Raw genomic sequence first — 12,155 nt, forward strand, 5'->3', positions numbered from 1 at the left:
TAAAAAAGCACTGAGAATTTAGACTTGGCTTTGAAAGTGTTGTTCTCTAGGCTTTGACTTAGATGTCTTCCTTGGCCATTTTCTATTTGCAAAAATGTTTGAAAAGAAACGGTTTTAAAAGTGGATACTTCCAGCTTTTACTGTTTTTTCCATGATGTTCTTCTGAATAGTTTGCAAATCCAAAACGGTTCACCTTTTTCCATGGAGCTTTTGTCAGAAGTGTGTCCTCTTAGAACAGTTAGTTGTGTGCCTGAGTTGACACCCGTGCTGTATCTAACACCAGAACCGCCTGCTTGTTTTGAAAGGGCTCATCTGCCGTGCACTGCCCAGGGGGAGCCCTCACTCTGACCTCAAGGACAGGACTGTGCTGTCTGGGTCCATCATGCATGGTAACTCTCTGCTTGTTTGCTTCTGTTCACAACTGTCTCAGGGGCGAAGTAGTTTGAAATTAACGTGCAGGATGTGAAGCCTGTTTTTCAAGGTATCTTCCCTTTTGACATGTTAGGTATTTAAACCCTAACTATAACTCTTCTCTGAGGTTCATAGTTTATTTCAAGATGATAGTTGCTTAATCTTTTAATACAGACATCTTCATTATGTAAGAACTACTCTTGATTGTGCTGAATGATACATTAAGTCTTGAACAACTCTCCCCCCACCCCCCGCCAAATAATGGCCAATGAATATTTACATAAGGATCTTACTGTAAACAGAAAACTGATTAGAAACTGCAAACAGCAAGGCATTAATTTCTTTATATTGTGGTAATTTATATGCAACAAAATTTACTGTTAAAACAGTTTTTAAGTGTATAGTTCAGTGGCATTAATTTACCATGTGTGTTTCTTGAATCCTTTGAAGGCACACCAAGAGCGACAACTGAAAGTTTCGAGGATGGCCTTAAGTACCCCAAACAGATTAAAAGGGAGAGTCCACCCATCCGAGCTTTTGAAGGTGCCATCACCAAAGGAAAGCCCTATGATGGCATCACCACCATCAAAGAGATGGGGCGCTCCGTTCACGAGATCCCCCGGCAGGATGTGTTGGCTCAGGAGAGTCGGAAAACCCCCGAGGTGGTGCCGAGCGCTCGGCCCGTCATTGAGGGCTCCATCTCCCAGGTACCATCCGCTTTGGACCACAGTGCAGCAGTAGTTATCGGTGGTTCTAGATCATTTTAAACATCGGGTCTCCTGAAAGTAAATGTGGAGGTCTCTGTGACCTCAGTTCTGGTCTGGGAGCATGTGCGGCATGGGCACTCAGCAGTCCTTCCCTGGCACACGCCAGTGTGGAACCTGAGATGGAGCCAGGCTGCAGGGTTGCCTGTAACACTTGTCTCTTGACCCACAGGGCACACCCATCAAATTCGACAGCAGCTCGGGTCAATCTGCCATCAAACACAATGTCAAGTCCCTGATCACGGGGCCTAGCAAACTGCCCCGTGGGATGCCTCCACTGGAAATTGTGCCCGAGAACGTGAAAGTGGTAGAAAGGGGCAAGTATGAGGACGTGAAGGCAGGAGAGCCCGTGCGGTCCCGGCACACATCGGTGGTGAGCTCCGGCCCCTCAGTCCTCAGGTCCACTCTCCACGAAGCTCCCAAAGCACAGCTGAGCCCGGGGATTTATGAGGACGCCAGCGCACGGCGCACGCCAGGGAGCTACGCCAGCACCGTGTCCCGGGGCTCGCCCATGCTGAGCAGAGCTTCCGAAGGTGTGTTGCTCTCATATGCTGTCTGAACATTCATGCTGTCCACCGCAGCACGTGGCCCAGCGTTGGTTCCAGGGGCTTGCAGCCTGTCTGCTGTGCTCTGGGGGACTGGCTGCCCATGAAAATAGGCATCATTGCAAGTAAAATGTCTAATGTTCTCATTAAGTGCAAGGTGCACTGGAGTCCAGAAATGGTGGAACAGGTCATGCTTGGGCATGGATTTTCAGCTAAGCCGTGAGAATTTCTGGAAGTTGGTCTGGATGGTCAGCTCTCTTCACTGTCTGCTGTGTGTCTGCTATCTGAGTGCTCAGGTCATGGGGCTGGCTGCTTAGGGTGAATCGAGGTTCTTACTGTACTGAGTTGGACACATTCCTTAGCTTTTTTGTGCTCTAGTGTCCTCATCTGTGAACTGGTGGTGTAATACCAAGGCTGGCCTCATAGGATTGCTATGCAGATAAAGTGAGGTGATATGTTGAAAGGACTTTGGCAGAATAGTGCACAGAGTGTGGGAAGAACTCGGTAACTGTGAACTGTTATTACTGTCGGTTCTGTTTTATGACCAGAACCCACCCCTCCTAGGGGTTCATGCTGCTGCAGAGACATCTGGGGGATGAGAGGCATGGATTTTTACCAGGTGGTCTGTGAACAATCTGAGGCCCTTAGAAGTATTTCCACTGAGCGTTTTAGATTGTATTGCAATACTCGTTTATCGAGGGCTTATGTGCAGACTCCCGTGGGCGGTTGGAGGGGCCACACAGAGGGAGTAGAAGAGGGAAATGTCCGTCTAGGGCCATGGTGTAAACCTACATCCTGTTGGTTCTGGTCTTGAAGGAGGAGAATTGCCCTGCAGAGGGAGAGGCTCTGCCTGTTAGAGCGAGCTGCGGCAGGGAAGGGAGGTGATAAACCAGCATGATTTCTTGGCTTCCACACGTAGGTTTGTGTGATCACAGCAAAGTCGATATTATCAAAATAGTAATTAGATGGTGCTCATGGTTGCACGGTGTTGTGTATTACTGTTGTTGAAGTATACCCTGTGAAATGGCCAAACTTGTAAATTTTATCCTCTGTTTCACCACAGTTACTGAAACAGTGGAAGGTGATGGCTGGTAGGGTTTTCGTTTGGACTCAGTAGCACTAATGAGATAATGAAACTTCTGAATAATGTCCTGTAGAGAAGAAGAAGCTGGAGCAGGGAGGAGGCCAATGCTGGTGAGGAAGTCTGTGTGGAAGCACAGAGCAGGGAACACTGTGTGACCCAGCAAGGAGCCAGGCAGCCAGGCAGAGAGAGGGTGGAGGCTTGGTGTGGGCAGGGTCTGGAGGCATTAGCCTATCAGGTCAGAGATGACAAAGCACTGAGCGTCGACTTTCATTCGTAATTTTAGGTGATAAACCGGGCTGTGACCTGAAAGGGGGCAGTCTCCCAACCCAGAGGTGCCTGCATGTTCTGCAAGATTGATTGTTTCATGTTTAGTAGAAAGAGAAGATCAAAGAGATATATGTATATGGTCTGTATTGGAATGGTTGAGAAATAGATTAACATTATCCTACTTAACAAGCTTGCTTAAGGATTTGTGGTGTTGGCTGTTTTTTTCTAGTTACAATTTCTTCTGGCAAGTCTGCTAATCATGAGAGGAAGTCAACCCTGACCCCTACCCAGAGGGAGAGCATCGCAGCCAAGTCTCCGGTGCCTGGCGTGGACCCTGCAGTGAGCCACAGCCCCTTCGAGCCGCACCACAGGGGCGGCACCCCCGGGGAGGTGTACCGGAGCCACCTGCCGGCACACTTGGACCCAGCCATGCCCTTTCACCGGGCTCTGGATCCTGGTAAGCACAGTGCTCAGTGAAAACTGAAGGCAGAGCAGTAACACGGCTGTGTGCCTCTTTAGACGTTCTGTACAGAATGCAGGCAGTCACGTGTGTTATTAGGATACAGTTTAGTGGATTTTCACAAACTCTACAGCTCAAGCCCCCAAATCAAGACACAGAATATTACCAGCACCCCTTAAAGAATTAAAATACTGGGTATGTGGAAAGCCCTCTTGTGTGTGGCATTTGATTGGAAAGTGGGTTCATGTGAAGAACTGTTTTTAAATAACACAGGCATACTTCATACATTTTAGTTTACAACATAGCCTTTCTTCACCAGTGTTCTGATCTCTAGTCAGGGCACTGGTTACACCTCACAGTTCTTCCTTATGCAAATGATACATCTCCAGGTTTGTCTTTTTAAGTGAAGTTGAAGTTTAAAAACACACCAAAGGAATCTGTCAATAAATACAGTATCCTTCTAGATTTTTTTCCTCATCTTTTAAAATTATCTAGTCCATACCTAATTCAGATTCTATATTGAGTCTTTCCAAAACAGCAGCGTCATTTTTTCATTGTTTCATTATTGTAGTAGCAAGTACAGCTGGAAGGAACTTTTGAACAGATACCACTGACCGTCAGTGAACATGGTCTTAGTAGGTGTAGAAGCATGTAGGTTTTCTGGAGGGTGGGCTTCCCTGGCACAGCAGTGCTGCCTGCGGGGCCCCGGGACAGTGGGCTCTGCCCAGGAAAGGGCTTCCTGTCCACAGGTGGTGGAGCATCTCTGCTGGACTGTGTGAGGTCAGTACCATCACATTGTCTGTCACCTGAAAACGTCAGGTCCCTGAGGCGCCCACACATGCCTGATTGTTCAGGGCCTGTCCCCAGAGCTGGGGCGGGAGCCTCACCCCTACCCCCCACTGTCGGCTGAGAGACCCCACTGGGAGGGCTAGAGGAAGGGGGAGCAGACACTCCGAGAGTCTGTCATTTGTTCTTCTCAGGAGAAAATGTGTTCATAAACTATATCACTCAAACTCTCAGACAGAAGTGAATGTTTATGCTTTCATTTAGTGTGTATCATAATTCTTTATTTTATAGCAGTTTTCTTTGCTTGTCATTGTTGAGCTTGAGCTGGATTATCAGTATTTTGAGGATAGAGGCATCATCTCCTGTTGCAGTTTTGTTGGGATGTAGTGGACCTCCGGCACTGCATAAAGTTCACTGTGTGTGCTCAGCTCATGACCGCACCTACAGTGTTCAAGCACCTGCGTCATGGGGGCCCGGTCCTGCTGCTGCCTGTTGGTGCAAATAAAGTTTTATTAGCATACAAGCCATGCCTGCTTGTTTGTTTTGTCTGTGGCGGTTTTTACACTGTAATGGCAGAGTTGAGTCAGTGTGACAGAGCCATAGTGTCCACAAATCCTCACATATTGACCATCTGGCCCTTTGACTAATCTCTGCTGTACACACACACACTGATTAAATGCCCATGGACAGTTCATTTTCAGCACCCTCCCCCCCAAAAAAATAAAGTTACCATTTGTTACAAATTTTTCCATTTCTTTGGAAACTTCAGGTGAAAAATCTAATAAAGTTACATGTCAAAGACTGAAAGTGAAACTACTTGAGAGTAGGTTTTAGCTGCTCTTCTGGTGGTAAAGGTTAATACTTTTGTTTTGTCTGATCTGTCATCCTGGTTTTCGTTACATCTGACATTAGGATGTTTATATTCACACTGCTGCTCTGTCAAGGTCCAAAAGGAATCTGCCGTAATCCTGTGTCCCCCTCCCCCTGCCCCAACCCTGAGGTTGGTAGAAGCTGATTGTGCTCAGTAGCTCAGCAGATGGTTCTTTTCCTTACTCTTTCTGTGGGTGATGTTTAGCAAGTCGATTCTGCACAGACTCAACTACATGCCTGTCTCTGCTCTCATCAGCAGCCGCTGCTTACCTGTTCCAGAGGCAGCTGTCACCGACCCCCGGCTACCCCAGTCAGTACCAGCTCTACGCAATGGAGAACACGCGCCAGACCATTCTCAATGACTACATCACCTCCCAGCAGATGCAAGTGGGCCTGCGGCCTGACGTAGCCAGGGGGCTGTCTCCCCGAGAGCAGCAGCTGGGGCTCCCGTACCCAGCGACCAGGGGTGTGTGTCTGTGCCCAGGACTAGTGCTTGGTGGGCGGATGATAGGAGGAAGGAAAAGCAGGCTCTGTAGCCGTTAGCCTTGAAGGCAGACAGGATGATGCATCGAAACAGGCTGTTTTGGCAGCACTGGAATAACGAGGCCAGATCGATGTCCTTGAGGTTGGAACCCGTGGTCTGGCCAGCTTCACACTCTCCCCCCATGTACAGGGTGGGGGTTGGGGGTGGGGCAGTGTTCATCTGTTACTCTGATGAAGCAGGTCTTTCAGAGTCATGCTGAACTTAAGCACTTTTTTTGTCCTGTATGCAAATTATTTTGGGGTTAGAGAAACCCAAGAGCCATGTGCAGTTCTTTATCTTTAGAATAACCCTTTAAACATAATTTTGTTTTTTCTTTTGAACAGGAATCATTGACCTGACCAACATGCCTCCAGCAATTTTAGTGCCTCACCCCGGGGGGACGAGCACCCCCCCCATGGACAGAATCACATATATTCCTGGTACACAGATCACCTTCCCGCCCAGACCTTACAGCTCCGCGTCCGTGAGTCCAGGTGGGTCTGCGCATGCCCCTCTCTGCTGGGAGCAGTGTGCTCCCATGTTGCCAGCACACCCTCTATGGGTGTTTTGGGCACTTTTCCCCAGTCTGCTGTTTTTCGTTTACTGTCTAGTCATGGGTCCTCCACAATGTCTGTCCCTAGATCCTCTGAGAGCTCCTGGGAGCTCGTGTTATGCTCCATTATCATTGAAACTCTTAGGAAAGCACACTTCCTACTGCTCAGATTTGGAGCTTTCTGAAAAATGTTCAGTCACTTGAGAAGGTAAAGCTTGTTTGATGCACTTGCCAGGTTGGTGTTATTGTCCTCAGGCTGCAGGTTTGTGTGTTTTCCAGGACACTCGACACACCTTGCAGCCGCGGCCAGTGCTGAGAGAGAGCGGGAGCGGGAAAAGGAGCGGGAGCGCCTTGCCGCGGCCTCCTCGGACCTCTACCTGCGGCCGGGTGGGTGGAGGCACTGGCCTCGTGCTCGGGGTGGGATGCCCTCAGACAGTGGGGCCCTTGCGTGTGTAGGCTGCTGAGCTGCCAGGCAGGGCGGAGGCAGTGGTGTTGTCATGGGGACGGTGGCATTTGGATTTAGCAATGCCAGTTGGGTCTGAAAACGCTGGGCTCAGAGCTCATTAAAGCTGAAGCCATCCAGCAGAGGCTCACAGAAGATTCTTGAAGATAGGTGTGGCATTTGGGTTGGCGTGTAAAGGGAGGATGCAGTGTGCTTAGAAGGTTGTCTGATTAATGTAAAAGAAATCCCTCAGTGTCTGACTGTAGGAGGTGCTTTAATGAATCATGAGCTGTTCTTGTCGTTTAATCACTCACTTGTGTCCTGCTCTCTGTGTCCCCATGGACTGTAGCCTGCCATCCTTGGGGTTCTCCAGGCAAGAATACTGGAGTGGGTTGCCATTTCCTTCTTCAGGGGATTTTCCTACCCAGGAATTGAACCTGCGTGTCTTGCATTTCCTGCATTGGCTGGTGGATTCTTGACCACTGAGCCACCTGGGAAGTGGATCATGAACTAGCACCATAATATTGATTGTATGTTGATTGTATAGAAACTGCAGAAATTGACTTAACTGAAGAAAGCCAGGTACAAATCCTACATAATGTCTGTAGGAACTATGTTTTAAAAATGCTTGTGATCCCACTGATGAATAACATGCAGCTTTAAGTCCATCAAACATAATTTTTCTCCATCAAACATTTGAAAGTTTGATAGTATTGTGGTGTTTGAGGAAACACTGCCTCTTACACACTGTCAGTGGTAGTATAAACAGGGATAACCTTTTCAGAGACATAAAAATATGAGCAATAATCGAGTCCTAGGAATGCACTCCTGTGGGAACGCTCACATAAACTGCTGTGTGGTCAGACGGGAGAGAATCGCTGAATGGCTGTGCTAAGTGGTACGTGCTCTGAAAAAAAAATATGGCTGTTTGCTAGAACTGCCAGCTCAAGTGAGAAAGAGTGAGTCTGAGAGCCCGAGGAGGTGGAGGAGAGAGTGAGGAAAAGGAACTTGAGGTCCTGCGAGTGAAGGAGCTTTGCTGTGGGAGCCATGGTCAAGTGGAGGAGCCACGGAGCTGCGGGCCGGGCAGCCTTGGGCCCTGCTGCAGCAGAAGCTCATCATTTGCATTGTGATTCAGAGACAGTTGTTCCAGGCTTGATTTTGGAAATAAGAAACACACCAGAGTTTGAGGAAAAGTCAGAGACAAACTTCCTGATTTGTATTAGTGCTCCGGTATTGGTGGTTTTTTGTTTCTCTTTGGAATCAAGATAGAGACTTGTCACAGGAATGGGAACGAGAGTAAAGTGGTAGCTGACCATTTTGTTTCAAGTTACTAGTGTGGTTTTATTGCATCTTTATTGGAAAACTCTTAAAGCATTGATTTCTCGAAAGGCCAGAAAGCAGGGTAGTGAGTTTCTCCACCTGCTTTCCTTTCTTCTATTTGGGAATGTGAGGAAGTCAGCGACCCTCTGTGCTGCCATCCAGCCTCTTCCTGACGGCTCGTCCTTGCATCCCTCTGCCCCGCAGGCTCGGAGCAGCCTGGCCGGCCCAGCAGCCATGGCTACGTGCGCTCCCCATCCCCGTCAGTCAGAGCTCAGGAGACCCTGCTGCAGCAGAGACCCAGCGTCTTCCAGGGAACCAACGGGACCAGCGTGATCACCCCACTGGACCCTAGCGCGCAGTTGCGGATCATGTAAGCCTCCGAGTGCACTTGGACCAGACGTGCTGTCTGCTGCATGTGTCACATGCTCATCAGCATGTGACTGCAGTAGCACTGCACACTGTGCTCACCGCAGTCTGTCCTCCTGACACCCCAACACACTGGGAGAGTCTCCCCATCACAGACTTGTGCTTTGGTTTTCTTTTCAGGCCACTGCCTGCCGGGGGCCCTTCCATCAGCCAGGGCTTGCCGGCCTCCCGTTACAACACCGCTGCGGATGCCCTGGCTGCTCTTGTGGACGCTGCTGCATCTGCTCCCCAGATGGATGTGTCCAAAACGAAAGAGAGTAAGCACGACGCCACCAGGTTAGAAGAGAATGTGAGGAGCAGGGCAGCAGTCAGTGAGCAGCAGCTAGAGCAGAAAAGCCTGGAGGCGGAGAAGAGAGCCGGTCAGTGTCTGTACACCTCTTCAGCCCTGCCGAGTGGCAAGCCCCAGCCTCACTCTGCAGTAATTTACTCTGAGGCTGGGAAAGAGAAAGGGCCTCCTCCCAAGTCCAGATATGAGGAAGAGCTAAGGACTCGAGGGAAGACCACCATTACCGCAGCTAACTTCATAGACGTGATCATCACCCGGCAGATTGCCTCGGACAAGGACAGCAGGGACCGTGGCTCCCAGAGCTCAGACTCTTCCAGTAGCTGTATGTATCTCGGCCCGAGCCCGCCCCATGGGGCCACACATGGAGTCACCTGACTCCAGGGGAAGCGAAGCACACGGTGTGAATGTCATGGAGAGGTGGTGTGGGTTAGTGGTGCACGAAAGTCTCTCCTGCTGTTACGCCTTTAAGTATATGAGCATCTTAAGTGCACTGTCACGTGTTTCCTTGAGGAACTTGGCCTTTCTGGGGATGAAGTCACAGGGAGGCAGACAGAGGCAGAGCCGCTCACATTTCAGGTTCTGCAAATGGGTGTGTCACACGCTCCACGCTTCGAGACCTCATTCCTCAAGAGACCCTCCTAAGGCATGCATCAGGGTCTAGGGTGGTGCCCCAAAGCCACTAGTAACCTTTTTCTAAGATATAGATATTTTTAAAAGACCACCTTATTGATAATTATGGTTATTGGTAATTGGTATTTCTTATAAGTTGGATTTTGAGCAAGTGTAAGAATTCAGCAGACTACAGTAAAATGCTAGAAAAGTTGTTTTAAATGTATTTTTAACTACATCCTAAATTCTCTATTGAATTTCTGAAGGCAAGTATTTAAACACATATCCCTTAGTATTGAAGTAATGTAACTACACATAGTAACCTCTCATTTCCATTCGTGAATCGAGTAGAGTCGGAGACCGTGACCAGTGGGTTCCTGTGCACTGCCTGGCATGCAATACAAGGTTCTGGCTAGTCTGCTCCTGATCCTGACTTGTTTGGATAAATAAATAGCCCCATGGCTGAGGTCTGGAGAGAAGCTTGGTAGTCCTATGTGTCCATGAAAGATATCTGTTAGCCTGGACTGTGGAAATCTGCAAAATCGGTGCTGTACCTACAGAGAATTGAGACAGTCTCTAGTTGTGTGACTGGGCCGTCTGGCGGGAAGTTACTGGCACACGCGTGGTAACCATCCTGGGGCTTGTGGAACACTTGCTAACTACCTGACATCACTTCCTTTTTGCGTCACAGAATGTCTGCAAGCAGTCTGGCTGCTTTTCTGATGGTTTATGTCTCTGAGCATAGTTTTATTTTCATCACTGACTCCATTCCTTGTGTGAAGCGCCCAGGGTCCTCCCGATTACCCAGCGTGGCTTTCAGTTCTTCCTCAAGCCCCCTCTTCCTGGCCCCCGCCCAAGACATCAAGAGCACTGAGCTGCCAGGAGCACCAGGCCTCCTGCCGCCTGTGCTGCCTTGGGGAGCAGAGTTTGGGAGCAGCACGCAAACAGTGAACAGTGATTGGTGCCCTTCCCAAAGTAGTACCAGTTAGTTTGCATATAGTGACATATTTTAGTTTCCAAGTTCCCATTACCAGGTCTCTGTCCTGAGTATACTAGAGCCAGGTCCTTGCGGCTTCCATGGCCTGGTGTGGCGGGAGAGGGCTGCAGAGTTGCCGTTGGAGCAGTGGGTGGTGCACTAGTAGTGGGGTTCTTCCCACCCTCTACCCTGTGTCCAGGACCTGACCACGCTTGCTGATCTAGCCAGGGTCACATACTCTTTGGGTCGCTGATCATTTCCTCAGATGCTTCAGTGCACCCAAAAGTGCGCACAGCACTCTTGAGTCAGAAGGGTCCTGAGCAGGAGGTCACATCCCTCCCCAGCAGCTCCCCTGTTTTCGAGTCTGAGGCCCTGGCAGGACTGAGGAAAGCGCCTGGACCCCCACTGCTTAGACCCTCAGTTCCCAAGGGCACCATCTCTTGGAGGGCCCGGCTGTGACGGCGCGTGCTCCCTTCCTCCCTGCAGACATTCACCGCCACCTCTGTTCACGTTCATGGTGTAACATGGGGCTAAAAATGGGAGTCATTTTTGTCAGGAGCACTCAGTGATTTGAGAAAATTATTACGTGATGTTAATCCACAGCGTTGAAGTTGTCCTGGTGAAGAAGAGCAGACTATCCGGGATGGAAGTGACTTGGAAGTATGTACTGTTGAGGTCTCCTCTCGTTGGTTTAATCTCTTGTGATGAATTTCCTGGTGATTTTCTTTTTCAGCCCCCAGGAGAAGGTCGAGCTCTGTTTCTGATCTGCTTCACCTCAAGGTTTTAGAGCCTGCAGATTTTCAGGAAACTCTGTACCTTGCCAAGATGAGGAGCCTGAGGAAGCGATTAACTGACCTTTGCCACAATGCATTGAACTCCTTGTTTGTTTTTTCATTAACCTGAGGTGCCGTTGAGCACTTCTGACGAGTAAAAACTGAAAATATGCAAATAGATTTGAAGAGCTTGGGACTTCTGAGCTTGACATAAGATTAGTTTTAAAATAGATTCTTTTCTTTTCTTCAAGTATCTTCTCACCGGTATGAAACACCTGGCGATGCTATTGAGGTGATAAGCCCCGCCAGCTCTCCCGCACCGCCCCAGGAGAGGCTGACGGCCTACCAGCCGGAGGTCGTGAAGGCGAGCCAGGCAGAAAGTGGGTCTCCTGTGTCTTCACATGTGCTTCCTGTTGTCTGTCCAGGGCGTGTTCAGAAATAGCTCATTTTGTTAGTTTTGTTTTAGAGTAATCTTCTATGAGTCTAGATGGCAATCTACTCCAGTACTATTGCCTGGAAAATCCCATGGACAGGAGCCTGGCAGGCTAAGTCCATGGGGTCGCAAAGAGTCGGACACGACTGAGCGACTACACTTCAATGGAATACTATTTTTAAGTCATTGATGACTTTTTAAATATGTTTTAATGATATTGAAAATAGTTGATGTTAATTTTGTTTGCCCACTTGTGCTTTCACATTTTAGTCTATGCTAATCTTCTGATGTCTCTCAGTGAATAAATATTTTTTCTTCAAAATTAAGATATGAATTCCCCTTCCTGTGTTTCTCTGAGCTATGTTTAATCTTTGCTCATGAGTGAAAGGTGGGCCTCCCTGCAGTAAGACGTCTGTCTGTCCCCTGTTAGACGAAGCCCCCAGACAGTACGAAGGACCACTGCATCACTACCGGCCGCAGCAGGAGTCCCCGTCCCCGCAGCAGCCGCCGCCCCCACCCTCACAAGCCGAGGGGGCGGGGCAAGTGCCCCGGACACACCGGCTCATCACACTTGCTGACCACATCTGCGTGAGTTTCTCACTACTCTTACTAGTTAGTGGGGTCTTT

The 12,155-nt window shown here is 49.1% G+C and overlaps 1 protein-coding gene across 21 annotated transcripts in view; it reads left to right on the forward strand.

The window, feature by feature from the left end:
- The window catches only part of NCOR1 (nuclear receptor corepressor 1), a 115,230-nt gene that overhangs the window by 89,221 nt on the left and 13,854 nt on the right, over positions 1-12,155 (forward strand). For 15 of the 21 annotated variants that reach the window (XM_070774356.1, XM_019980591.2, XM_070774355.1 and 12 more), the window contains 11 exons: positions 306-389; positions 862-1,118; positions 1,348-1,708; positions 3,301-3,528; positions 5,444-5,653; positions 6,055-6,204; positions 6,543-6,650; positions 8,230-8,395; positions 8,572-9,059; positions 11,347-11,475; positions 11,959-12,116. In XM_070774356.1, coding sequence (XP_070630457.1) covers positions 306-389; positions 862-1,118; positions 1,348-1,708; positions 3,301-3,528; positions 5,444-5,653; positions 6,055-6,204; positions 6,543-6,650; positions 8,230-8,395; positions 8,572-9,059; positions 11,347-11,475; positions 11,959-12,116 — 2,339 coding nt within the window. The remainder of the gene's footprint in view (positions 1-305; positions 390-861; positions 1,119-1,347; positions 1,709-3,300; positions 3,529-5,443; positions 5,654-6,054; positions 6,205-6,542; positions 6,651-8,229; positions 8,396-8,571; positions 9,060-11,346; positions 11,476-11,958; positions 12,117-12,155) is intronic. The other 6 variants (XM_070774373.1, XM_070774374.1, XM_070774359.1 and 3 more) reach the window with 4 other exon arrangements.

This window comes from Bos indicus, chromosome 19 (genome assembly GCF_029378745.1).
Source record: "Bos indicus isolate NIAB-ARS_2022 breed Sahiwal x Tharparkar chromosome 19, NIAB-ARS_B.indTharparkar_mat_pri_1.0, whole genome shotgun sequence".
In the NCBI taxonomy this organism is placed as follows: domain Eukaryota; kingdom Metazoa; phylum Chordata; class Mammalia; order Artiodactyla; family Bovidae; genus Bos; species Bos indicus.